Below are 25,582 nucleotides of genomic sequence, written 5' to 3'. Positions count from 1 at the left end.
GTGTTCAGTGAGGGAAGAGCAGAGCAGCACTAATAGAGTGATTAGTAAGTGTACTGTTTTTATTAACCTCCTCACTTTGTTTGTGATTCCTATATATTTGGTCAAGGTCGCACAGTTAAGTAAGTGGTTCAGCCAGGATTTGAATCCAAGATTTGAATCCAACCTAAATTATTCCAGAGCCTTACTCTTAAGCACTATGAAGTATAGTCTCTCAGTATGTAATGAGATCCCTGAAGAAGCAGGACAGGATGGGTCAAGGATACTATTAGAGGGCTGGCCTTGAATAGGAGGAAGACAGGCTAATTTTCTTGGAGGAAAGGTAGTAAGGGAAAGAATGTGCTGTGGGTAGTTGCCTGGAGGAGAGGAGGGAGATTACTTGTGTTGAACTCAGTCTTGGTGAAGGTAGCAAGGTCATACTGAAGATTAATGGTTAAATTAGATGTTTGATGTGTGAAGAAGTGCTCTATGAACAGAATGGAATCTGTAAGCCTACTGGCAGCTGTCAGATGATTTTATTCTGTCTTAGAGGCTTTCCTCTGCTGACATCAGCCTTGTATTTAGGTGAAATCCTCTCTTTGCTCCAGTCCCACTCATCTCTCCTTTGTGAATTTTAATTGAATTTAAGAGTTAATTTTAGGCATTTTTTAAAGATTTTATTTATTTATTTATTCATGAGAAACACAGAAAGAGAGAGAGAGAGAGGCAGAGACCTAGGCAGAGGATGAAGCAGGTGCCATGCAAGGAGCCTGATGTGGGACTTGATCCGGGATCCCAGGATCACACCCTGAGCCAAAGGCAGGTGTCCCAATTTCAGGTGTTCCTTTTTTTTTTTTTTTCTTTTAAGATTTTATTTATTTATTTATTTATTTATTTATTTGAGACAGAGAGAAAGAGAGGCACAGACACAGGCAGAGGGAGAAACAGGCTCCATGCAGGGAGCCCGATGTGGGACTCAATCCCAGGTCTCTGGGATCATATCTTGGGCTGAAGGTGGCGCTAAACCACTAAGCCACTGGGGCTGCCCTTCACTTATCTTTAAAGTTTATTTTTTTTAGTAATCTCTATACACCCAACTTGAGGCTTAAACTCACAACCCCAAGATCAAGGGGATCCCTGGGTTGTGCACCGGTTTAGCGCCTGCCTTTGGCCCAAGGCGCGATCTTGGAGACCTGGGATCGAATCCCATGTCGGGTTCCCGGTGCATGGAGCCTGCTTCTCTCTCTGCCTATGTCTCTCTCTCTCTGTGTGACTATCATAAAAAAAAACAAAAACAAAAAAACAAAAAAACAACCCCAAGATCAAGAGCCATACACTCTAGACTGAGCCATCCAGGTGTCCTTCACTGATCTGATTTTAAACCAGTTGTAGGCAGGGACTATACCCTTTAAACTACTATTGTTTTCAGATGCTTAAAATTGGGAACATAGTAGATACTTGGTAAATTCTTACCACTGATAATTATGTTATTTGCAGTTAGAAATTTATTAGAAGAAGAAAGTGTGGACTTTTCTGTTTATTTATTTATTTAAGATTTTATTTATTCATGAGAGACGCAGAGAGAGAACCAGGCTCCATGCAGGGAGCCTGATGTGGGACTGGATCCTGGGAGAATCACGCCCTGGGCCGAAGGCAGGCTCTAAACGGCTGAGCCACCCAGGCTGCCTGACTTTTCTGTTTAGAGTGAAGTTTCTTTGTAAACACAAGGGGGTGCTCTTTAACTATCAATGCGAAGTTTAAAAAGTTAAATATCTGTAAAGCTTCTGAAGGAATGAGTCTAGGGAGTCTGCATTAGGCAAATTCCCGCAGGAATGATAATACAATTAGATGGTAGATATTTTAGTTGTTCTTTAAAATCAGAAGGTTTGTTGTGTTCAAGAATTTGTTTTCTCCCCAAAATTCAAGTATTAAAAAAAAATGTTACTCCTAGGTATCTCCAGAAGACCCCGGAGCTCAGTTCTTGGTCCGTACTGGATCTGTTGGCCGTAACAGGGCTGAAGCCTCTTTGGAGCGAGCCCAGAATCTCAACCCTATGGTGGATGTGAAGGTGGACATTGAGAATATAGAAAAGAAGCCAGAATCATTTTTCACTCAGTTTGATGCTGTAAGTTTCATTGAATGTAAAATCTTTAGGCTCAGTACACTGCCTTCATAGTTTCAAGTCTGACATTGCCTTAGCATATATGCCTTACTAGCACATTGCCTTGCCATGTTGAATGTGTTGGTAGTAGATCCAGTCTGTTGGATCTGCTGTAGCTGTTTGTGGCTTGCTGTCTGCTGGTTTCTTCTTTGGGCATATGTTCCCTTAGACCAGGTTTCATCATTGGTGTTTTGTATTCCTTCCAGAATCTTTCCACATAGCTTCGATACATTTTACTGCAAATGTTTTCTCCAGAAAACAAGTTGGTGGTTAATTTCTGTAGCAGAGGCTTTTTTTTTCTTTTTTGTTAGAGATATCAAACTACAGCTTGTGTTTTGTCTTAAAAAAGAGCACACCTGATCTTGGTCTATGTCTGTCTCTTTCACACAGCCACTTTGACCATGTTGCCATGGATAACTAGACAAATTCATGTAGTCATAAGCCAAATGAGGCATATCCAACCTCATTTGGTTTCACTGCCAGATCTATGCAGAGGTGAAAGGGTAAGTTAAATTCTGTTTCAGCATCTGTGACCTTTTCAGACATGGTTCTCTGTACCCAGGAAAAGCTAAACAAATGTTGGATAACCATGAAATAGTCACAGATGATCTACTTGTTTTTTAAATGAAAGGCCCATTACATGAGAGGTTAGAATTTGGGTTGGGTAGTTTGTTTTTCCACACTGTTATATTTCATATGTGCATCTGTTCAAATGTGTGCTTGGAATGATGGATCATCTGTGCATTTTGTCTTTTTTTTAATTTAATTCATTCTATTTTGTAACTCCCAAGTATTGGAACATTTTCTGTTTGGACATAAGTCTTCTTTTCATTTCTTTATCCATAGTAACCACATTTGGCTAATTCTAGGTGTCCCTTGCATTTCTAGCACTTACAGAGAGGGTTTGTTAGAATTGAAGCACCAGGCCAGTTGGTTGTATAAAGTATCCACATGGGGCGAGGATATATGCCTCATGGACCATGTGTGTGACTGGGCCTTGTAGGTTTCACCCTTGCTCTTGACTCTGTAGGGTTCCATTTGGTCAGTTGATTGCATGTTCAGCTGTGGCTGTCTTGCCTTTTAGATTAGATTTTTTTTTTTCCCTTGGGTAGCTGCATCCTTTGAGTGATACCAGAGACACTTATTTCTCTGGGTTGTTTCGGTATTCAGGCTGCCAGACAGCAGCAAAAAGGTTCTGTCAAATGAGAATAGCTTTTTGCGATGACTTCTCCAACTTTCTTTTTTTCTTTTTTTTCCTTTTTTTTTTTTTTTTTAATTTTTATTTATTTATGATAGTCACACAGATAGAGAGAGAGAGAGAGGCAGAGACACAGGCAGAGGGAGAAGCAGGCTCCATGCACCGGGAACCCGATGTGGGATTCGATCCCGGGTCTCCAGGATCGCGCCCTGGGCCAAAGGCAGGCGCTAAAGTGCTGCGCCACCCAGGGATCCCCACTTCTCCAACTTTCTATGTTCAAAAGAAAACGTGCTATTTATTTTTATTTTTTAAAAAGATTTTATTTATTTATTCATGAGAGACAGAGAGAGAGGGAGAGAGACAGAGACACAGGCAGAGGGAGAAGCAGGCCCCATGCAGCAAGCCCAAAGTGGGACTGGATCCTGGGACTCCAGGATCATGTCCCAGGCCAAAGGCAGGTGCTAAACCGCTGAGCCACCCAGGGATCCCCCAACATGTGCAATTTTGAAGTTGTCTTCGTGACCCTTATCACAAATGTTCTCCTAAAAAGATGGTGTTTTTGGACACCTATAAAAATAAAAAAAAGATGGTGTTTTATGCAGTAAATCTTAGCTATTTCCAGTATCTCAACTTTTTGGAACACAATTTAGAGGCCTCAGAGCAACATTGATAATTCCATTGAGTGAATCACCGGTTCATTGTCTATGTCTGAATGGAAGGTCATTTGATGTGTAACCTTTTCTTTTGTCCTTAAATTCAGATAAAGTTTCATGTTGAAAACTGTGGAAAACTGTGGAAAAATAATTTCAACAGGACTTGTTTATCGTCTTTATCTTAACATCAATCAAAAGAAGAGGGGGAAAAAAATAACAAAAGAAGAGGGGAAAAAAATGCCCTTATAATTAAAAGTGACCCTTGGGTCACTTAAAACTGGTTTTGCTTCTCATGATAGCTTATTCAGATTTTAATAGCTTAAATAATTTAGAAATAATTTACAGTAAATTATTACTTCTTCCTTTTCATGAAAGCTATGATATATGGCTTGTATATGTTCATAGAATAGGGGAAAGAAATTCATGAAATGGCTTTTACTTTCTAGCTAAACCTGTTTTGGTTTGATTGCAGAAAGTGGAGGTCTTGCAATTTACATTTCTAGTGAAACCTGCAACTTTTCTTTTGTCTTCTAACCATAGGATCCAAAGAACCTGTTACACCAGTTCAAAACTGGCTTTAGACATGCCCAGAGAGAGACTGTTCATTAAGATTTATTTAGACATCAGGGCAGTGATTCACAGTTTGCAAAACTTAAAGCCAGCTAATTCCTTCTTTCTGCAGGTTTGTCTGACTTGCTGCTCCAGGGATGTCATAGTCAAAGTTGACCAGATCTGTCACAAAAATAGCATCAAGTTTTTTACAGGAGATGTTTTTGGCTACCATGGATACACATTTGCCAATCTTGGAGAGCATGAATTCGTAGAGTAAGTTTTGGGAGAGAAGGGGAGAATGTAACATTTCCAGAAAAAAAGTAGTTTTATTCACCAGTCGGAAACAGCCTATCTAAGGAAAGTATACTTAGAACATTTGGAAACTGGTTCATTAACAGTTTACTGTTTGGGGAGCCTGGGTAGCTCAATTGGTTAAGCATCTGCCTTTGGCTTATTAGGTCATGATCCTGGGATCCTGGAATCGAGCCCCCTGTTGTCGGGCTCCCTGCTCAAGTGGGGAACCCATTTCTTCCTCTCCCTCTGCCCTTCTCCCCCACTCATAGGTTCTCTCTCTCCCTCTGCTCTCTTTCTTAAATAAATAAATCTTAAAAAAAAAAAAAAAACCACACACAGAAACCAGCTTACTGATTATAAAGGTTGTGTGTTCAGAATTATAGATGTGCACCTGTCTTCCAAAATAATGGTCTGATCTAAAGAATAAAGAAAGTGAGGAGTTCTTAAGGCAATCAAATATACCAGGTGGGTGTTTCATCAATCAGCCTGGACTTTAGGACATGAAACCACATATGGGAGGAGGATTCTATATAGGAGAGGCTTGCTTGGATTGTAAACATGTGTTCCTCAGTTTTGGCCTCTGTTTTCAGGTTGATAATAAAATGAGTATGAAAACAGTTAGATGGGTAACTCTGGAGGCACAGTCAGCCAAAGTCTGTCTTGGAAAAGCTCCAAAGTCCAGAGATTGCTCTGGTGTAACAAATAGACCGTATCCTCTCACTTTGAATATCAAGGCTACAGACTGTGGTGATTCTCACATGATGGGACCTGCAGTGTTTTGAACTTGTAGCTTCTAGATGAAACATGGCAGATGATACCAGTATTGTAAAGCTATGTGTATTGGGTTTTGGCGGTTATTTCTGACTACCTCAGTTGCTAATAAGATGTAAGGAAAGACCCGTGTGGTAGGTGAAGCTTCCTACCAACAGTAATTACTTTCTTTTGTTTGGCTTCTTAGATCACTGAAATTTTTCTAGTCTGCACATTTCTTTGTAAAATTGAGATGGGAGAAAGACACATTCAAGATCTCTTAAAATTTTGGCCTTTTATGGCTTTCAGAAACACTAGTTTTGTGGGCACACTATAAATGGATAGAGAAGTCAATACTACAGAGAAGCAGGCCAGACTATTTTAATATGATTTTCCCATGGCAGAGGGGAGAAATTAAATTTGGCTCTTTATTTCATGATTCAGGTGAAATTTATAAAGCTTGTTGAGCACTTTTTTTTTTTTTTTTTTTTTTTTGCTTGTTGAGCACTTTACACTAGGCAGTGTGTGCTAAACGATTCATTATTTCTTAAAGGGATCCCTGGGTGGCGCAGTGGTTTGGCGCCTGCCTTTGGCCCAGGGCGCGATCCTGGAGACCCGGGATTGAATCCCACGTCGGGTTCCCGGTGCATGGAGCCTGCTTCTCCCTCTGCCTGTGTCTCTGCCTCTCTCTCTCTCTCTCTGTGTGACTATCACAAATAAATAAAAAATTAAAAAAAAATATTTCTTAAGATAATTCTGTCGGGGGCGCTTCAGTGGCTTAGTGCTTAAGCGCCTGCCTTTGGCCTGGGGTGTGATCCCGTGATCTGAGATCCAGTCCCACGTCGGGCTCCCTGCATGGAGCCTGCTTCTCCCTCTGCCTGTCTCTCTGCCTCACTCTCTCTTTGTCTCATGAATACAGTCTTTGAAGAAAAAAAAAAAAAAAAAGTAACCATTTGCCACCCAGATCTGCCTGACTATAAAGCTTTTGCCTTTTTTTTAAAGATTGATTTATTTTTGAAAAAGAGAGAGTGCACACTGAGTGGGGAGGGGCAGAGGGAGAGGGAGGGAGAGAATCTCAAACAGATTCCCTGCTGAGCATGGCCCTCGACTCAGGATTTGATCCCACAACCCTGAAATTAGGACCTGAGATTAGGACCTGAGCCAAAACCAAGAGTCAAACACTTAACCCACTGAACCATCCAAGCATCCCAAGATTTTGCTTTTCTCTTTTTTTTTTTAAATTTTTATTTATTTATGATAGAGAGAGAGAGAGAGGCAGAGACATAGGCAGAGGGAGAAGCAGGCTCCATGCACCGGGAGCCCGACGTGGGACTCGATCCGGGTCTCCAGGATCATGCCCTGGGCCAAAGGCAGGTGCTAAACTGCTGCGCCACCCAGGGATCCCCCCAAGATTTTGCTTTTAACCACCATCCTATTCTGTGAGCTGGTGATGCTCTTTTTTTTTTTAAAGATTTTATTTATTTATTTATGAGAGACATACAGAGGCAGAGACATAGGCAGAGGGAGAAGCAGGCTCCATGCAGGGAGCCCATGTGGGTCTTGATCCTGGGACCAGGGTCACGCCCTTAGCCAAAGGCAGACGCCTGACGCCATCCCAGCAGGTGATGCTCTTTTTGTTTTAATGGCAAGATTCTGAGAGTAATGTTCCAATTCCCTTCCCTTTTCACCCTTTAGGGAGAAAACCAAAGTTGCCAAAGTTAGCCAAGGAGTAGAAGATGGACCTGATACCAAGAGAGCAAAACTTGATTCATCTGAAACAACTATGGTCAAAAAGGTATGTGTACTATGGGGAGGTCAGAGATCAGAAACCTTGGAGCCTTTTCAGGGACAGGCAGTCACAATTGCAGGCAGAGAAAGCAAGCATTTTTTTTTTTTTTTTAATTTTATTTATTCATGAGAGACACACAGAGAGGCGCAGAGACACAGGCAGAGGGAGAAGCAGGCTCCATGCAAGGAGCCTGATGTGGGACTCTATCCTGGGTCTCCAGGATCACACCCCGGGCTGCAGGCGGCGCTAAACCGCTGCGCCACCGGGGCTGCCCCCCCCCCCTTTTTTTTTTTTTAAATTGCAAGCATGTATTTTTGAAGGGAAGGGTCTAGACAAGTTTGGCCAGTGCTTGTCCCACTTAAGGAGGGTGGCCTCTGCTTAGTGCCAGCCAGCTGTTGCCATGAAGGAATACGGACCCAGTGATGCCACGTGTGAATTTTAACAATCAGAAATAAAGATTTTTTTCCCCTAAAGGTTTTATTCCTCTATTCATGAGAGAGAGAGAGGAGAGAGAGAGGCAGAGACACAAGCTGAGGGAGAAGCAGGCTCTGCAAGGAGCCCAACGTGGGATTCGATCCCGGGTCTCCAGGATCACACCCTGGGCTGAAGGTGGCGCTAAACCTCTGAGCCACCCAGGGATTCCCAGAAATACAGATTTTTTTATAGGCTCTGTCCTAAACTTTTTAATACCTACTCCCTTTGGTTTGAATGCTGTTCCTTTCACTCGATGGAGGCTAAAGAGAACATGCCTGCAGGACTTAACTTGTAGTATGTGCCCTTTGGGGCCTCTAGTATCTGGACTAGCATCAGAACCACTTCCTTTAGAGCAAAGACCATCCCTCTTAGAATAAATACAGTTTTTTGGATTGGCAATTTAGAGAGGTCCTGCCTAAGTGGGCAGGAAGACAGTTTAAGCCTGAATTGCTTATGCTTTGCTTCTTTAAAATGAAGTGTTCGGGCAGCCCCGGTGGCCCAGTGGTTTAGCACCGCCTTCAGCCCAGGGTGTGATCTTGGAGACCCGGGATCGAGTCCCACAGCAGGCTCCCTGCATGGAGCCTGCTTCTCCCTCTGCCTGTGTCTCTGCCTCTCTCTCTCTCTCTCTCTTTTTCTATCTCTCTGTGTCTCTAATGAATAAATAAATAAAAATCTTAAAAGAAAATAAAATGAAGTGTTTGGGGGATGTTTTCCATCAGTTAACCTTTAAGAAGATAGGGCTCAATGATGAGAAACATTATTATCTAGTGTGTATTTTTTTTTAACATAGTTTATGTTATGGGCTTTGGCTCTACTGGAATGGCGCAGTGATTTAAATTCATTTTATAGAGAAGAAGAGGGGCAAAGACTTGGAAGGAGATGATCTCTGCAGCTAGTGTTGGAATCTGAGAAGGGAGTCATGCGATGGGGGAGACAAGATGAAGGGGCCAGAATTGGTTTTATCCCACTGGGGAAAGACATGACTGAACCCATATTTACTCTTTGCTTTGTAGATTTAAATGTTAAGAAAGAAAAACAGCTGGTCAGAGCTTCGAGCTAAAATTGCTCTAAAGGGGGGATTCTAAGAGTGCAGAAACCACAAGAGAGACTGCAGAAACCACGAAAGTGGAACTCGTTGAGTTTCCAGCAAGGCTGTGCCGGAGATTGTCGTTTTCTTGCTCTTGATGTTTGTATTGGAAGAGTTTGATTGCTGTGAGTGTGATATAGAGGAATTATTAAGCCCTAATTTTAGTGTCTATTCACAGGACCATAATTACCCCGAGTGAACATTGGTGTTTTGGCCAAAACTTGGGTCCTTTTCTTTCTCCCTTCTTTTCTTTCTTTTAGAGGCCCAGTCAAGCTTTATCTGAATAGCTCCCTGAGTTTGGTGGGGGGAGATAAATTGTTAACTAACACAGGAGTACAAAAGCAGCTTTGTGGGTGCTGTCAATGTATAAATCACCCCCTCTTACAAGTGTGACACTTGGCCTTGGTGTGAAGGGTTTTATGGCTTAAGGGCCTTCTCTGATAGAGGCAGGTCTTTCACATTCAAATGGGGAGAGCCCTAGCTTTGTCAGCCCTTCACAGCTGGACATGTCCGGGAGTCCATACTGATGGTGCCCACAGGGGCGGATCTGGAAACCGCTCTGGGGAGCCACTTTCTCTAGCTATGAGGAGAATGTGGGCAGCCCTGGCAGGCACCCGGTGGCCTTCGCGTACCATTCCTCGGCTCTTTGAGCAGCCTCTTCCTCCAGGGGCCCAATTTGAAGGTATCAAAATATTCCCCAGCTGCCATTGTTAGTCAGCTGTTTCACTTGGACAATTCAGGCTTGGATTCCAACCCCAGAGCCCTTAAGGTTGTGAGGCATTCGGTGCATTCCTGAATGACAATCCCTGGGATTCCAAACCTTGTCTTTGTGTGGCCTCTGGCCAGGGCGCTGTGGAAGGCCAGGCTTGAGCTGAGTTGGGGCTCTGGTTTGCCACCTTAGAGTATAACAGGCATCATCCATTTTGACAGAGACTGCTCCATGATTTCGAAGTTTTTCTTCCAACCCAAAAGTTCCTTGATTGAGATTATGCCCTTTCGCCTGAATTGTACAGAATAAATAGTTGGGTTATGCTCAAAGTGCAGGATGGGGGTGGGGAGGCAACCACTTCCTGTTTCCTGAGAAAGGTTTTTGGTTAGGGTTCCCTCCCCCCTTCCTTTTCCTTAGGTTCAACCAAATGTTGTATAGCCACTTTTGCTTCAAGGTACACATTGTGCTCCTAAATTAGAAACATTAAAAAACAAAGAGGAAAAATAGAGCTTGTGGTTTTCACACCACTTAGGAGGATACTGGGCCTTTCTAGCACGTGTCCTCATGATAAATAGAAGAGTGGGAAAATGTGTAGCCTAGAGGTAGGTGCTCGGTAGTTGGCTTCCTGCGGGCCCAGGAAAAGTTGAGACCGATTTCATCAGAATTGGGTCTTGGGCACAATCCTGATAGAGATATCAGCACAAAGTAGATAAAGGAGAGGGCAGTCATTTCGTGATGAGGAAGTGTCTAGGAAGGTTTTCTAGACGAAGAGTTGTTAGAGTTGGTGCACGAAGGAGAGTTTGCCAAGCACTGAAGCCAGGACTAGCATTTAGTCACAGGAAATGGGATCACCTGAAAGCACAGACGTAGGAACAGAACGACTTTGGCTTCCCTCACCCCAAAATGGCCAGCTCTTTCTGTATCTGTGAATTTCAAAATGCCTATTGTGTGCAAGGCATTCTGTTGGGTGCAAGGAAGTGCATCTAGTCCTGTTGTCTCCATTTACAGCTGCCACCAAAGCTAAGGGAAGTTCTTTGACTTGCCGGAGATCACGCAGCTCTGTGAGAGGGAGTGGAGGAGAGAGGACATATACGGTGGCAAGGGCACAGCTTGCCTTGCCACCTAAAAGTTGAATCCCCTTGGAGTTTCTAGGATAATTTGAAATTTTATGGGGATGATGGAATCAAATATGTGAAAATTTGGAGCTTTCTGGAAAAGCCTTTAGGGTAAAAGGCCAACTTCATGCTCTCATACCTGCTGCTCATGTTTCTTTATTGTGAGGGGCGGCCAGACAGGAGTAGATGCCTGGTGGTGGTTACTCTCCATCACAGCTCTTTAAAAATTAAACATAATATAAGATTTGTTTGTGACATGCTAAGAAATACAGGTTTAATTTTACTTCCGTTTCTGAAATAGTAAGGGACTAATTTGGGCACTGTTAATACTCTTGTCATGAATCAGTTGTGAAATTCCACAGTTGAGTAGTGATTCATTATTTCAATCCCTGTTTCTGAGCAGTTTATGGACAACTCCTCTCTCACCCCCATCCTGAAGGGAACATTCCAGGGACTGCCTGGTTTCATTCTTCCTCTTTGGGGTGGCACCTTGGTTTGTGGTGCTGAGCGAAGCTTGTCAGGGTTTCTCCCATTAGAGTCCAGGCTCTGTAAGGACTGGGTGCTCTTGTCCGCTGCTGTGTTCCTGGTGTGTTCCCTGGCAGTTTGAGCCAGGAAGCGTCTGTTCAATGTGTTGTGGCTTCTCCTGTGATATAATAGGACAAATTTGGAGGTCATTGTCATTTTAAAAAAGAAGTCCTGAAAGTATTTTCTTTGTGATCAACCAAATGGATTAACTTCATACCACAGGGCAGCCCAGGTGGCTCAGTGGTTTAGCGCTGCCTTCAGCCCAGGGCGTGACCCTGGAGACCCGGGATCAAGTCCCACATCAGGCTCCCTGCATGGAGCCTGCTTCTCTCTCTGCCTGTGTCTCTGCCTCTCTTCTCTCTCTGTCTCTCATGAATTAAAAAAAAACAAAAACAAAAAAACTTCATACCACATTAGCTGTCATGGTTTAGTTATTTGAGCTGGGCTGAGAGAACAAAATTCCAAAGAGGACAAGGGACTCTTGGCCAGGAATATTTAGAAGTAAGTTATTGGGTTGCCTAGACCAGGACCTTTAGGCCAGAGGTGTTCAAAACCCTGCTAATTGTCAGAATCCCTTGATTTGGGGGGCAGGCGGCAGGAGATGCAGGGTGCATGTTGCAGAGTTGAGTGTTGGCAGCAAGTATTCCAGGTAGGACAGGTGTGAGTGGGGAGCAGGTTGCAGGGGGTTTTGGTGCTCTATGAGCGAGGGAAGGGGGTGTCTTCCAGCATCACACACAATCCAATGTGTTTTTTATTGTGATATTTGTTACCCCCAAAAATAATGTGACATTAATACAAATTACAGAACATAACAACAAAACACTGTCCAATTTAAAGACCTAAATATTTCCAGTTCTGTTGTACCAATCTGTGTGTTTCTTCTCTGTCTTCTCCCCAGGTCAGGTACATTTGCATGGATTTTATTTTATTTTATTTTATTTTATTTTATTTTATTTTATTTTATTTTATTATTTTATTTTATTTTTATTTTTATTTTTATTTTATTTATATTTTATTTTATTTTATGTTTTATTTTATTTTATATTTTATTTTATTTTAATTTTAAGATTTTATGTATTTATTCACGAGAAACAGAGAAAGGCAATGGCACAGGCAGAGGGAGAAGCAGGCTCCATGCAGGGAGCGATATGGGACTTGATCCCGGCATTCCAGGATCACGCCCTGGGCCTAAGGTGGCGCTAAACTGCTGAGGCACCCTGGCTGCCCTGCATGGATTTTAAAAAGAACCCGGGAGCTGGGGCCCCTAGGTAGCTCAATGGGTTGAGCCTCCGACTCTTGATTTCTGTTCAGGTCACGATCTCAGTGTTGTGGGATTGAGCCTTGCATTGGAGTTTGCTTGTCCCTCTCCCTCTGCTCCTCCATGTGCTTGTCCACTGTCCTCTCAGTATTTATCTCTCTCTAAAAATAAATAACAGGTACCCAGAAGGGGCGGTTTAGACCTGCTTGACATGGTGTTTTACCACATGTTTGTGAATCTAAACAATAGAATGTGATGAAGGCGTAAATTAAGAATGATAAGAGGTAACTACCATGGACCCACCACCTAATTTAAAGCGTAAAATTTTACCAGCATGGTCTAGGTCCTCTATCCCTCCCCAACATAAGTAACCACTGTCCTCAATTGTGATTCTCATTCCCACCCATTTCTTCTTACTACATATACATTTCCAAGCGATTTAGAATTGTTTATGCTTTTTAACTGTTTAAAAATCAGGTTTAATATTATATGTATGCTGCCACCTGCTTTTTAAAAGCAGCATTATATTTATGAGGCCATCTGTGTTTGTATGCAGTTCTAGGGCTTTGCTGTCCATTGTGGTTAGCCACTAGCCACATATGGCTATTTAAGTTAGAATTAACTGAAATTAAATAAAATGAAAAATTTACTTCTTCAGTCTCCCCAGCCTTGTTTCAAATGCTCACCAAACGTGTAGCTATTGGCATCTGTATTGCGAAGCACAGATACAGAACATTTCCATCATCATAGTAAGTTCTCTAGGATAGCACTGCAGGACATTTTTTTCTTGTGGGTCCCCCCCACCCCCGAAGTATTTGTTGTGTGAATGCCTTACTCTTTATTTTATTTATTTATTTATTCATTCATTCATTCATTCATTCATTCATTCATTTATTTATTTATGATAGTCACAAAGAGAGAGAGAGAGAGAGGCAGAGACATAGGCAGAGGGAGAAACAGGCTCCATGCACCGGGAGCCTGACGTGGGATTCGATCCCGGGTCTCCAGGATCGCGCCCTGGGCCAAAGGCAGTCGCCAAACCGCTGCGCCACCCAGGGATCCCTGCCTTACTCTTTATTTATCCAGTCTCCTATTGATGGGCTTGTGGGTGTGTAAGTTTTTTCTATTACAAATGGCGTTAGAGAGAGAGAGAGAGAGAGTGTGTGTGTGTGTGTGTGTGTGTGTGTGTGTAGGTAATCTCCTTGGGTAAATGTGTGATTCTCTGGGGTGTATACTTAGGAGGGAAATTTGGGTGTATACAGTTTAAACTTCATGAGACCTGCTAAATTACTCTTGAGTAGTTTTATCAATTCACATTCCAGAATCAGCGGCATGTAGCAGTAACATTTGGTGACTTTAGGCTCTTTGGCTACTTTGCTGAATGAATGTCTACTGCATGTGACAGCTTTGTCTCAGATTGTGGTTGTCATTTGTTAGAATGCTTTTGAAAACTATAGACTCCTGTGAGTAGGTGTGGAAATCCAACCTAGAAATCTGAAGTTATCAAAGTTGTTTCAATTCTGATTTACATTCAGATTTATTTATTTATTTATGATTTCATGTATTTATTCATGAGAGACACAGAGAGAGAGAGAGGCAGACACACAGGCAGAGGGAGAAGCAGGCTCCATGCAGAGACCCTGACATGGGACTAGATCCCGGGTCTCCAAGGTCACGCGCTGGGCCAAAGGTGGCGCTAAACCGCTGAGCCACCGGGCTGCCCTACATTCAGCTTTATAGCCAGAGCTGTATTCCTTGTTATAGATGTTCAGTCTGCTCTTTAAAAGTAAAATGTGTGTATAGTCCCAAATGTGGAAAATACAGAACTAGTTGAAAACATGTGGATCCTGCTCCCCAATAATGACTGTCATGTTACTTTTAGTGTTCTTTCTTTTTTTTTTTTTTGTTATAAGATTTTCTGTGTTTATTCATGATACACAGAGAGAGAGGCAGAGACACAGGCAGAGGGAGAAGCAGGCTCCGTGCAGGGAGCCTGATGTGGGACTCGATCCTGGGACCCCAGGATCACGACCTGCTCCAAAGGCAGGCACTTAACCACTGAGCCACCCAGGGATCCCTTTCTTTCTTTTTTTCTTTTTTTTAAAGACTTATTTATTTATTCATAGAGAGGCAGAGACACAGGCAGAGAGAGAAGCAGGCTTCTTGCAGGGAGCCCTATATGGGACTCAATCCACGGACCTGGTATCACGCCTTGAGCCAAAGGCAAGATGCTCAACTGCTGAGCCACCCAGGTGTCCCATGTTCTTTCTACTCATCTACATATGGTAATAAGCATGGGAACAGATAGTCTACTTTGGAGAGAGTGGTTTTAAGAGGCTGTGTTGGTTCTCTTTGCCTTGCCTCAATGCGTTGAACTAGGCTCCTGTTGCATTGATGATTTTGCACTTGCCCACTGTTCTGAGTGGCTCAGCATAGTCCTACTATTTGATGGCTGTCAGACTGTGTGGGAGCATTCATCTTTTATATTTACTGTTGGGCTTTTTGGAAAATGAAAAGTAGGTTGGATTCTGTCAGCTCACAGATATTTATTGACAATCTCTTCTCTGTAGTGCTATGCCTTTCACTGTGGTCCCTGCCTCAGGAAGCTGATACCCATCTGGAAAGAGGTGTGAGAGGGCTTGTTATTAGTCTTAATGAGACTATCAGATTGAAGTCTTTAAAGTTCAGAATTGCTAGGAAAGGAAATGGATAGTGGAGGGAAGTCAGGCATTCTACCCGGAGGGATCCATGGGCTGAGGGCAGGGAGACATGGGAGGGCCGAGTGAGGTGCGAAAGTTACCTGTTTTAGTGTTTGTTCTGGTGGCTGTGTCTCCCTGGCCGATAATCCTGGGGGCTTCATCTGAAAGACACGTAATTTTCTGCAGGTGCTGTTTAGTGTATTTTTCTCATTGTAAATCCAGTATCAGTGAGGTGGGTAAGACAGGTACCACCGTTTCTATTTGTTGCACTGTAGATTTAGGTGACATGTTTTTTTTTTTTTTTTTTTTTTTTTAAAGTAATCTCTACCCATCTATAATGAAGCTTGAATTCACAGCCCCAAGATCAAGAGTCGCGTGCCCTACCAACTGAGCGAGCAACCCTGACAATAATAGACCTTAGGTTGAACCCCCAAAATGGGGCATTAATTAGAGGCAGGCTTTTGTAGCACAAGAAGCACCGAGTAACTATTCTGACCTGAAAAGGGCAAAGACCAGGCCAACTGGGAAGACTTGGAGGTAGTAGGAATTTAGCTATTCTCTAAAGAGCCCTTCTAGCAATTAATGTGTTTCTCTTTCTAACTTTTAAATTCTTAATTCCCAGGAGAAAGAATCTGATTAGTATGGCTTAGGCCATGTGTCCACCTCTGGCTCTGTCGCCTGTGGCTGGAGGGGAGGGGTAACATGTTTCAGACGAGGCTACTGGGGTCTTCCTCCTCAAATATCAAAAACTTCCCTAAAAGTTGTCTGCCACAGACAGGCCTAAGAGAGGTAAATTCATTTGTCTGAGTTTACAAGTTACTGGCAAAATTATCAGTAGTTCTGCCCTTAGACTTGGTGAGGTAAAAGGGCCTCTAGAGCCCTAGTGCTCTACAAGGTCCCACTCTGGTTTCCTTTCAGCCATTCCCCTAGTAGGGTGAGGATTCCATGGGATTAAGGAGATATATTCACCTGGGCCCATCTCCCTCACCACTCCTCTTTCAGGTTCTGGACCACATTGTGGATACATGGGACCCCTGGAATCTCTTACCCATACAACCCCACGCTGATTTCCTAGGCTTCTGTGGGCATCTTCCCTGATTTGCCTCTGGAGTGCAAACCATGCAACAATGTGTGCATGCCTAGGCCGGAAGTGTAGTTGTTTTAGTGGGGAAGGATGGCCTGAGTGGCCACACTCAAGTGCAAAAGCCTCTTGCATTGTGGGACAGAGCCAGAGGTGTGAAGAGAGGGGGAAAGTGAGGACCACCTTTCCCAGTGTATTTCATTCTGGCACAGAACTCCTGAGGAATGTGAAAATTCCAAATTTGAACCCAGTCTTCCAGGTGGTAATGAAGAAAGTATATTTGTTAAGGCAGGAGAAGACAATATACTTTATTTTTTTAATAGCTTGTTCATATGATTAATACCTTAAAAAGTAGATGTGATATAAGAATTTCCATTTGTACTTCTGCCCCAGGCCCTGAAAGTTTAGAGTTAGGCCTATGTGAGACTGAGACTCTGAAACATGACTTTTTTCCTCATTTGTTATAGAGTGCCTACACATCAGTGGATTCTTAGCAAGGCAAACTACAAAAATTCTGAATTAAAATTTTGGTAGTTTGTGAAACCTTGTGAGAGTTTGTTTCATCATTGTGAGGCATTCCCAGACCATACTGCTGATGGCTTGATCAGTGTTGTAAGACTTCTTAAAAAGGGCCTGGCGGGATCCCTGGGTGGCGCAGCGGTTTGGCGCCTGCCTTTGGCCCAGGGCGCGATCCTGGAGACCCGGGATCGAATCCCACATCGGGCTCCCGGTGCATGGAGCCTGCTTCTCCCTCTGCCTGTGTCTCTGCGCCTCTCTCTCTCTCTCTCTGTGACTATCATAAATAAATAAAAATTAAAAAAAAAAAAAAGGGGCCTGGCAGTCTATATTAGACAGTAAATGTCATTCAGCTAGCTGTTTGACTTGACTTTAATTTTTTTTATTTTTTGACTTGACTTTTGAGACCAAAGAGACTCAGGGTGGGGGTGGTGAATGGGTGACGGGCACTGACGGGGGCACTTGACGGGATGAGCACTGGGTGTTATTCTGTAAGTTGGCAAATTGAACACCAATAAAAAATAAATTTTTTATTAAAAACAAAAAAAAACAAAACAGACTCATTGACCAAAAGGTTTGAACATAGTACAAACATATTGTCTACTAACTTTTACAGTGGATTTGAAACCCAAAGGAGTGATTATGGGGAAGCAGAAAGCCACCTTAAAAACTATATGATTGTTTCATCTTCACTAGTTATTTGAACTTTCATCTGTCCGTTCCATTTTGATCCTTACCAAGCAGTGTCAACTGCCTGAGAGCTGATAGATCTTGGTTCACTTAGTTACCTAAATTATACTGTTATTGCCTCTTTTTTTTTTTTTTTTAATTTTTTTATTTATTTATGATAGTCACAGAGAGAGAGAGAGAGAGAGAGAGGCAGAGACACAGGCAGAGGGAGAAGCAGGCTCCATGCACCGGGAACCCGATGTGGGATTCGATTCCGGGTCTCCAGGATTGTGCCCTAGGCCAAAGGCAGGCGCCAAACCGCTGCACCACCCAGGGATCCCTGTTATCGCTTCTTTTTTAAATATCTGGGGCATGTGTGGGGAGAGTAAGGTGGGTATGTGGTATGTATATGTAGTGAGAGAAGGGAGGAGAAAAAGAGACCCCGTATCTCTGGAAATTTGAAATTATTTATGCATACGCATATATCATCTCAAACTTCATAAAAGTAGCTAGTACTGAGAACCATTTTTTTTCTGAGCCATTTGAGAGTAAGGTGTCAAAATGATGCTCGTATGTATCACACCCAAACATTTCAGTCTCTATTTTCTCAAACAAGGCATTCTCCATAATCACAAATCAAACTTCAAAATCAAAATTCAGTGGATGTGTCACTATGATCTAATCTGCAGGCTCCATTCAGATTTTATCGATTGTTCCAATCATGTCCTTAATGATAAAAGGATTCAGTTCAGGATTATGCATGCATCTAGATTTTCATGGTGCTTTTGAAGATTATAAGCCAGTTATTTTTTTTTTAAGATTTTATTTATATATTCATGAGAGAGAGAGAGGCAGAGATACAGGCAGAGGGAGAAGCAGGCTCCATGCAGGGAGCCCAATGTGGGACTCGATCCCGGGTCTCCAGGATCACGCCCTGGGCTGAAGGCGGCGCTAAACTGCTGAGCCACCAGGGCTGCCCCAAGCCAGTCATTTTGTAAAATGTTCCTTAGTCTGAGTTTGTCTGATGTTCCCTCATGATTAGATTCCAGCTTCACACCTTTGGCAGAAATGCCACAGCAAGAGTGCTGCTCATCCCATTCTGGTTTCCACATGCTCCTTTACTGGCAAAGCTAATTTTGATTGTTTGATTAGAATTATGTCTGCCAAATTTCTCCTTTGAAAACAATTCCTCTTTTCTCTATAATTCTCCAATTATTTTTGGAGAGCTATTTTGAAAATATGTAAATACCTCATTATTCATCAGACTTTATTAATTAGTTGATTTTAGATCTGTGACTAATGGATTCTAGTTTATTTAAAGTGTTATAATCTGTTGCTATTTATTTTTTTCCCACAAATTGTTCCAACTTGACCAGTGGGAACTCCTTCATGTTGGCTCCTGTTTCCTCTGGACACAGCCCTATGATTCTTTGCGCATTTCCTTGTTTCAGGCAAAGTAAGATTTTTTGGGCTCCTGTCATAACTCTCTCTGCTCTATCGTCAAAATCAGCCATTTCTCCAAATAGAAATTTTTCTCTCTGTGGAGTTTAGAAACCAAGATCTGAGTGTTAGGTGTGCTTGCTGCTACCAGGGCATTGTTGCTTTGATGCTTTGTCTGTGGACGTAGCTCTTCAATATTTGTATGATCATACACATGTGGTGGAATCTACATTTATTTCCTTTTTTTTTTTTTTAATTTATTTATTTATGATAGTCACAGAGAGAGAGAGAGAGAGAGAGAGAGAGGCAGAGACACAGGTGGAGGGAGAAGCAGGCTCCATGCACCGGGAGCCCGATGTGGGATTCGATCCCGGGTCTCCAGGATCGCGCCCTGGGCCAAAGGCAGGCGCCAAACCGCTGCGCCACCCATGGATCCCTACATTTATTTCCTCGTCTATGTATATTGAAAATGAGTTCACACTAATAACCCACCACAGGCCTTTTTTTTTTTTTTTTTTTAAGATTTTATTTATTCATGAGAGACAGAGAGAGGCAGAGACATAGGCAGGAGAAGCAGGCTCCTTGCAAGGAGCCTGATGTGGAACTCGATCCTGGACCCCGGGATCATGCCCTAAGCAAAAGGTAGACGTCTGCAGCCCCACAGCCCAGAATTTTTGTCCCATAGCCCTTGCTTATGTTTCTTGCTGTTATTTATTGCTATTGTTATTAGACTATTTTTCTAATCAGACACATTTATTTTTTTTGTTGACTGTTACAAAGAATGTTTTATCGAATATCATTAGATGTACTCTGTTGCTCACTTGTGCAAGAATTTCTGTGCCATTAAAGCCAGAGTGGAACTGGCTTTGCTATGACTCCTTCCAGTGTAGGGAGTATGTGTCCTTCATCGTTGTGTCCTCAGCGCCCAGAGGGGCACACAGTAAGTGCTCAGTAAACATTTATTGGATTTGTGTGGTCCTCAGCTTCTTTTAATGAACAGTAAACCTTAAATAATGACATTTTTGCTAGATGGTGAGGAGCTACTGCTTTGCGATTTAAAGCCAACATTTTTTCTTCCTAAGCAGTTCTGCCTTTTTTTTTCAACAGAAGGTGGTCTTTTGCTCCATTAAGGAAGCTCTGGAAGTGGACTGGAGCAGTGATAAGGCAAAGGCAGCTCTGAAGCGAACAACTTCGGATTACTTTCTCCTTCAAGGTGAGGACTCAGAGCATAGTTTACCAGGGAGCACTTTGTGCTGTGATTGTTACAACTGTGGCTGCAGAGTGCAGGGGGTTTCTTGATGTTTGTCCTTAGTCGAGTTCCTACTGAACTGGTTCTCAGTGGCCATGAGCTGGTTCTCAGTAGCCACTTGAGAACATCCATACAGATGGTGATGAGGTCCCTCATTGAGTTCTGCATAACCCTCACCCTTCCACAGGGAGATTGAGTTAGAGATACTGTTTTTATTTTTCAAATTTTCAAAGCACTTTTGGTTGCATTTGGATAGTCCTCAGCCTTCCTTTCTCCAGGGCTGGGTCTGTGCAGACTCCTAGAACACCCCCTACCCCAAGTCAGGACAGATGGTGGCTATGTATAATAGCTACACAAAATTCCTTCCTCCCCAAGCACTATGTATATTGATTCAAAGGGAAATATGTAAAACTATATAAAATTTTTTAATAAATTGAAAACGAGACAAAGCTAATTAGCTAGGAATGAGGCTTTCTCCCTATTAGTGGTGTTAACTAGGCTGGGGTTGGGGAGAGTTGGGAAAAACTAGAGTACTTAATACCCCATTGATAAAGAAATCATCCAGCGGGTGGGAAATCATCCAGTCGGTTAGGTAGGAAGGAATCTTAGGCACGTGTCTCTGCTAGGACTCAGAAAATACCTCCTTCTCTGGACTGGGAAGGGCAGCAAGGCAGTGCCATCTCTAGTCCAGCCTGAGCATGGGGCCTGGGCCATTGGGAGAAGCTGATCCCTCAGTGTCTGGCATATTGAGAGCCCTCAGTAAACCATAAGCCATTAATTTGCAAAGGCTTGGGGTATAACTTGAGTGGTTCTTATTGCTGCTATAAAAGGAGAGTCAGCTGGTATTTGAGTTTACCAAAATCTGGTAATTTCTCAATGAGGGCAGTTTTGCTAACTGGGCGCATTAGTGATGTCAAAACATTTTTAGTTGTTCAGGCTGGGAGCAAGTAGGGTGCAGAGGGGTGGGCATGTTGCTAAATATCCATGGCACAGGCCAGCCCACCATGACTTTTTCTTTTTCTTTTTTTTTTTTTTAAAGATTTTATTTATTCACGAGAGAGACACAGAGAGAGAGAGAGAATGGCAGAGGGAGAAGCAGGCTCCACGCAGGGAGCCTGATGTGGGACTCAATTCCGGGTCTCCAGGATCAGGCCCTGGGCTGAAGGCAGTGCTAAATCACTGAGCCACCCAGGCTGGCCCCGCCCCCCCTTGCAGTTTCTAAAATATTTTCTTCTTCCAGCTCATCAACATAGTAACCTTGTGAGGTAGTCAGGATAGGAATTCTCCCCAGTTTGGTTTCTTGAGGTGAGGAAACAGAGACCCAGAGAGGTTCAGTGTTTTACCTAAGAGAACACAGACAAGCAACTGCAAATGAGCTAGGGCCCTGATCCACTCAGGTCTTTGAAGCCTAATGCCATGTGAGACACCTGAAAAGAGCAGCCTTGCTCCATTCTAAGTGCTTTGTAGGTGTTAGCTTATGAGATCTTCACCACACTCATGTGAGGTAGCTGCTATTCCTCTATCATAGGTGTTTTATTTTTTTTTATAAATATCTTTTTAATTTTTTATTTATTTATGATAGTCACAGAGAGAGAGAGAGAGAGAGGCAGAGACATAGGCAGAGGGAGAAGCAGACTCCATGCACCGGGAGCCCGATGTGGGATTCGATCCTGGGTCTCCAGGATCGCACCCTGGGCCAAAGGCAGGCGCTAAACCGCTGAGCCACCCAGGGATCCCTATCATAGGTGTTTTAAAAGATACAGATCAATGAAGACTGAGGTCTGTGGCCATCCCTGCCCTCAGGAGCCCATCACTAAGAGGGGGGGTGGGCAACAGTGTTGGAGGAGGTGTATATTTAATTCAGACACTGTGGGCCAGCACCAGCAGAAGTTACAAAGGGTTGGGGAAGTAGGTCCTGGGGAAGAAGTGGTAGCCTTAATTGTGACACATTTAGCAGGCAGTGGTGCACGGTTGTTCAGAACAGGAGCTTTGGAATCAAAACGTCTGGTTTTTCAGTCCTGGTTCTGTTATTTTTTAAGGTGGGTGATGTTGAGCCACATAGTTAAATTCCCAGAGGCTCACTCAAATTCCCCTCTGACTGGGGGTGTTAATAGCACTTGGCTCTTGGGGTTTTTGTAAGGCTAGATCCTATACATACATACAAAGGGCTCAGCACAGAGCAAGGAAGTCCTAGAAACCTGTGTTATCTGTGAAGGTGGACTTTTGTATTTTGGGTTTTTGTTTTTTGGCATGAGTAGTTGGCAACTGTGTGGAAATTTTGAGATTGACTTGATTTCCCTTAATTCCATGCTTGAGTAGGTATTATCATGGCAGCAATCCTAGAAGATTTTAATTTTCTGCCTGTGACACTTTGTTGGATAATACATCCCATATTTTTACTTCTCTTTTCTAAATGGTACTTGTTTTTCAGGGCTTCGGATTTGGTGATTAAAACAATGTTTATTAGTTAATAGTGATAGAAATTTTTTTATAGTAAGAAATACATACCATAAAGTTGACTATCTTAACCATTTTTACATGTACAGTTCTATAACTGTCGTTAGAGTTATAAAAGGAGGCAGGCCCACATATCCTCTAGGCCAGATATGGCAGGAATGGGCTTTCCACTCCTTCCTCCATCCCCATCACCTGTGGCATGTGTGGCTGAAGGACCCTAGTCACTAGCTGGCAAGTACAGATCCTCAGGCCACTTTGCCTAAGCCTTAGAACCCATTCAGCGGCACAGGAGAAGTGACTCGCCATTGTCTTAGAACAAATTAGTGGTCTCCTGACTCTTCCAGGGGCTTGTTCCTTCACCCCACACTCAGTGCTCTTCCTAACTGTTTGTAGATAACCATCACAACCTTTCCTGGCCTCTCTCTCTGCAGCAGATGACTAACTTTTCTTGTGTGGTGTCATACACACATTCCTCGTGATTTTTTTTTTTTTTCTTTTAATCTATCCAAGCTCTGCTGTATCTTTCCAGAGGGGCTGCAACTAGAGCTGTGGGGAGTGCTCCAAATGCAGTGAGCACAAGGGCCTGCATTGGCTCTTGGGAGATTCTTTACGAAAGCATGCTTAATTAACGACCTCTGTTGCCTGCTGGACTAAAGTTCTGGAAGTAGAGGGAAATGCCTCTTGTGATCTCTTTCCTTGGTTACACCAGCAGCTTAGAACCCTCTGCTTATAGATATGAAGGTGGCTCTCTATGGATGTATCATCTTGATCTTATATCCAGAGAAATACTCCTTTCGATTTTCTGCTCAGCCACTCGCGGAGCTATCAGATTCTCCTGTAATTTGACCTCATTGGATTTATGCAGCAGAGCATAGCAGCTTCCACATGTGAAGTTGCCTTCTGCCATATATGCTTGCCATCAACTGTCTTTGTGACCTTGGGTAAATAACTTGCTTTTCTAGGATTTTGTTTCCTCACTTATTAAATGATAAGACTAAGCCGCCTGTTTTGAAAATCTTTCACAGCCTGAACAATCAGTGAATATTCTTCTTGTATTTTTCTACTTTTCTAGACTTTATTGAACTATAACTTATACTAGGGAATTTACTTATTTTAAGTGTATTTCTTTCAAAAAACTCTAGGAATTTTAATTTTTTTTTATTTTTGGGGTTTTGTTTTGTGTTTCTATTAAGAAATAAACTAATTCAGGGATCCATGGGTGCCTCAGCGGTTTGGCGCCTGCCTTTGGCCCTGGGCGTGATCCTGGAGTCCCAGGATCAAGTCCCGCATCAGGCTTCCTGCATGGAGCCTGCTTCTCCCTCTGCCTGTGTCTCTGCCTCTCTCTCTCTCTCTCCTCTCTCTCTCTCTCTCTCTCTCTGCCTTTCATGAATAAATAAATAAATCGTAAAAAAATTAATTCAAACAGAATATCCTCGATGTAGTCCTGAAGTTTGATTTTTTTTTTTTTCCTTTTACAGACTTTATTTATTCATGAGAGACACAGAAAGAGACAGACAGACAGACACACATAGGCAGAGGGAGAAGCAGACTCCCCCACAGGACCTTGTGATCAAGCCCTGAGTCAAAGGCAGATGCTCAACCGCTGAACCACCCAGGTGTCCCTCCTGAAGTTTGATTTTTTTAAAGATTTTATTTATTTATTCATGAGAGACACACAGAGAGAGAGAGAGAGAGAGAGAGGCAGAGACATAGGCAGAGGGAGAAGCAGGCTCCATGCAAGGAGCCTGATGTGGGACTCGATACCAGGTCTCCAGGATCACACCCTGAGCTGCAGGCGGCACTAAACCGCTGCACCACCTGGGCTGCCCTGAAGTTTGATTTTAACTAGAACCATTCTTGGGGCACCTGGGTGGCTCAGTTGGTTAAGCATCTGACTTCAGCTTCATTTTTTTCTTCTTTTTTCTTTTTGTTAAACTGGATGGCCTTACATGATATAGAACATCTTGGAGCACATACAGAGTGACCTAATATGTCTTGTTGGCTGCATGATGTATTTCTATGGGTATCTGTTGTTTGTGAACAGTTTCTTTCTTTCTTTCTTTCTTTCTTTCTTTCTTTCTTTCTTTCTTTCTTTCTTTCTTTCTTTCTTTCTTTCTTTCTTTCTTTCTCTTTCTTTCTTTCTTTCTCTTTCTTTCTTTCTCTCTTTCACAGCTAGAGAGAGAGGCAGAGACACAGGCAGAGGGATAAGCAGGCACCATGCAGGGAGCCCGACATGGGACTCGATCCCAGGTCTCCAGGATCACGTCCTGGGCTGTAGGCGGCGCTAAACAGCTGCGCCACCGGGGCTGCCCCCAGTTTCATTTTGAAAGGCATATAAGGGACGCCTGGGTGGCTCAGCAGTTGAGCATCTGTGTTTGGCTCAGGGTGTGATCCTGGGGCCTGGGATCGAGTCCCACATTGGGCCCTTGGGAGCCTGCTTCCCCTCTGCCTATCTCTCTGTGTCTCTCATGAATAAATAAATAAAATGTTTATTTAAAATTTTTTTTTGGTATATTTTTTTATTGGAGTTCAACCTGCCAACATATAGTATAACACTCAGTGCTTGGGTCCCTGACGATGGCTCAGCGGTTTAGTGCCTGCTTTTGGCCCGGGGCATGATCCTGGAGTCCCAGGATCGAGTCCCACATCGGACTCCCTGCATGGAGCCTGCTTCTCTCTCTGCCTGTGTCTCTGCCTTTCTCTGTGTGTCTCTCATGAATACGTAAAATCTTTAAACAAAACAAAAAAACAAAAACACCCAGTGCTCATCCCGTCAAGTGAAAAATATGGAACATTTCACAAATTTGTGTGTCATCCTTGCTTAGGGGCCATGCTAATCTTCCCTGTATTGTTCCAATTTTAGTATATGTGCTGCCGAAGCGAGCACTAAATAAATAAAATCTTAAAAAAAAAAAAAAAAAGGCATGTAA

General features: G+C 43.0%; 1 protein-coding gene and 1 non-coding gene across 4 annotated transcripts in view; one reads left to right on the top strand and one right to left on the bottom strand.

Moving 5' to 3' along the window:
• Nucleotides 1–25,582, top strand: part of SAE1 (SUMO1 activating enzyme subunit 1) — an 82,746-nt gene that overhangs the window by 17,737 nt on the left and 39,427 nt on the right. For all 3 annotated transcript variants that reach the window (XM_072773861.1, XM_072773863.1, XM_072773860.1), the window contains exons 3-6: nt 1,928–2,101; nt 4,671–4,813; nt 7,280–7,379; nt 20,054–20,159. In XM_072773861.1, the coding sequence (XP_072629962.1) occupies nt 1,928–2,101; nt 4,671–4,813; nt 7,280–7,379; nt 20,054–20,159 (523 nt within the window). The remainder of the gene's footprint in view (nt 1–1,927; nt 2,102–4,670; nt 4,814–7,279; nt 7,380–20,053; nt 20,160–25,582) is intronic.
• On the bottom strand, nt 25,433–25,539 carry LOC140609155 (U6 spliceosomal RNA). Its single transcript, XR_012011099.1, has one exon. It is a non-coding gene; the product is annotated as a U6 spliceosomal RNA (small nuclear RNA).

The sequence above is a fragment of the Canis lupus genome, chromosome 1, assembly GCF_048164855.1.
Source record: "Canis lupus baileyi chromosome 1, mCanLup2.hap1, whole genome shotgun sequence".
Classification (NCBI taxonomy): domain Eukaryota; kingdom Metazoa; phylum Chordata; class Mammalia; order Carnivora; family Canidae; genus Canis; species Canis lupus.
The sequence above is the reverse complement of the archived record's forward strand: the minus strand, read 5'-3'. Positions and strand labels throughout refer to the sequence as shown.